The sequence below is a fragment of the Rhea americana genome, unplaced genomic scaffold (genome assembly GCF_003343005.1).
Source record: "Rhea americana isolate MKP2758 unplaced genomic scaffold, rheAme1 scaffold_22, whole genome shotgun sequence".
NCBI lineage: Eukaryota > Metazoa > Chordata > Aves > Rheiformes > Rheidae > Rhea > Rhea americana.
Genome location: NW_028186329.1, coordinates 2,376,636 through 2,377,933, shown reverse-complemented (window position 1 = coordinate 2,377,933; position 1,298 = coordinate 2,376,636). Strand labels below are relative to the sequence as shown.

Below are 1,298 nucleotides of genomic sequence, written 5' to 3'. Positions count from 1 at the left end.
AGAGAAGGAAATGAGGAGGTGTGGAGTACATGATATATGAGAAGAGRCTCAGGAATGTGGATTTGTTGTGCTTGTTCTCAGAAGAGAAGACTAAGCATGGGTATGTAATTGCTATCTTCAGCTACCTACAGGGAGGTTATAGGGAAACAGATTCTCCTCAGCAGTATGAAGAGCYAGGACAAAAGACAAGAGGAAACACTCAAAAGCAACACCAAGGGAAATTTCATTTTCAAGCATAAGGAAATCTCYTGTGTGTGTGCAGTTAAGCACAGGAACAGGCAGCCCAGAGAAGCTGCAGAACCTCTACCCTTGAAAATTTCCACACGCCGCTGGCCAAAGCCCTGTGCACCGTCATCTTTGACCTAAGCCCTGCTTTCAGCACCAGACTGGACTAAAYGACCTCCACAGCTGCCTTCCAAATTAAAGTATGTTTTGATCCCATTAAATAAGATAAAAACTTTTACCTCAATAAAGTTGAAATTACAAGATGAACCTTTGAACCTGGGGTTAGAGAGCAGGCATTACTCTCTCTCCTGACCTCTTGCCTTACTAAGAGCTACTTGAAAGAAGTAAAGGGTTTTAAACAGTTTGGCAAATTTGTCTTAAATTCCTTGCAAGATGCATTCCCTAAAGACAGTGGGAGCTTGAAAGGATGATGTGTCACTTTAAGTTAAGTGAAGAAAAATAAAAACCCTTTTGAAGACAAACCAAGATCTTCCTGCATGCTTATGAGTGACACAGATTTGAAGGCATGAAGAGTCTACATTGCAAGCTAGAAAGCTGAGTCAGATGCAGATAAGTTACTGGGAAGGGTCAGCCCAGCCAAGGATGCTTCCAAGATTATGTCATCGCCAGTAAATTACACTTTCTTGGCAAGGACGTTATACGGATAGCCTGAATCCCAGGGTATGGTTACAGCTACCCCCTGCAGCCTGCGGCGTGGCCACACACCTCCTGGGTAACAGCAGAGCCTTTCTTCTCACTTATCCCAGCTCCTACCTTTCTGACTTCTCCTCGCCACTTGGCACGCGCAGAATCTGCGGCAGCGCGCACTAGATGTTTACCTCTTGCTCCACAGTGCCTCCTGAAGCTGCGTGGCTTCAGGGACTAGAGGGGCTCCCTGAGCCACCCCGCATGACACGACCTGCCGCCCGGCCGGGCCGAGGCCGCAGCTCTCCCGAGGCCTCCGCCAGGAGCACCTGGGGACAGGCACCCCGCCGAGCACGAGCACGGCCGGAGGTGCGACTGCAGCTTAGCCGCACCAGCGATTAACGAAGCCCTGTTGTGCCCAGAAAAAA

At 48.8% G+C, this 1,298-nt stretch overlaps 1 protein-coding gene across 1 annotated transcript in view; it reads left to right on the top strand.

Annotated features, from left to right (window-relative positions):
• Positions 1-1,134: 1,134 nt before the first annotated feature.
• Positions 1,135-1,298, top strand: part of REEP5 (receptor accessory protein 5) — a 23,717-nt gene continuing 23,553 nt past the window's right edge. The window contains exon 1 of the mRNA XM_085305326.1: positions 1,135-1,239. Coding sequence (XP_085161452.1) covers positions 1,135-1,239 — 105 coding nt within the window. The remainder of the gene's footprint in view (positions 1,240-1,298) is intronic.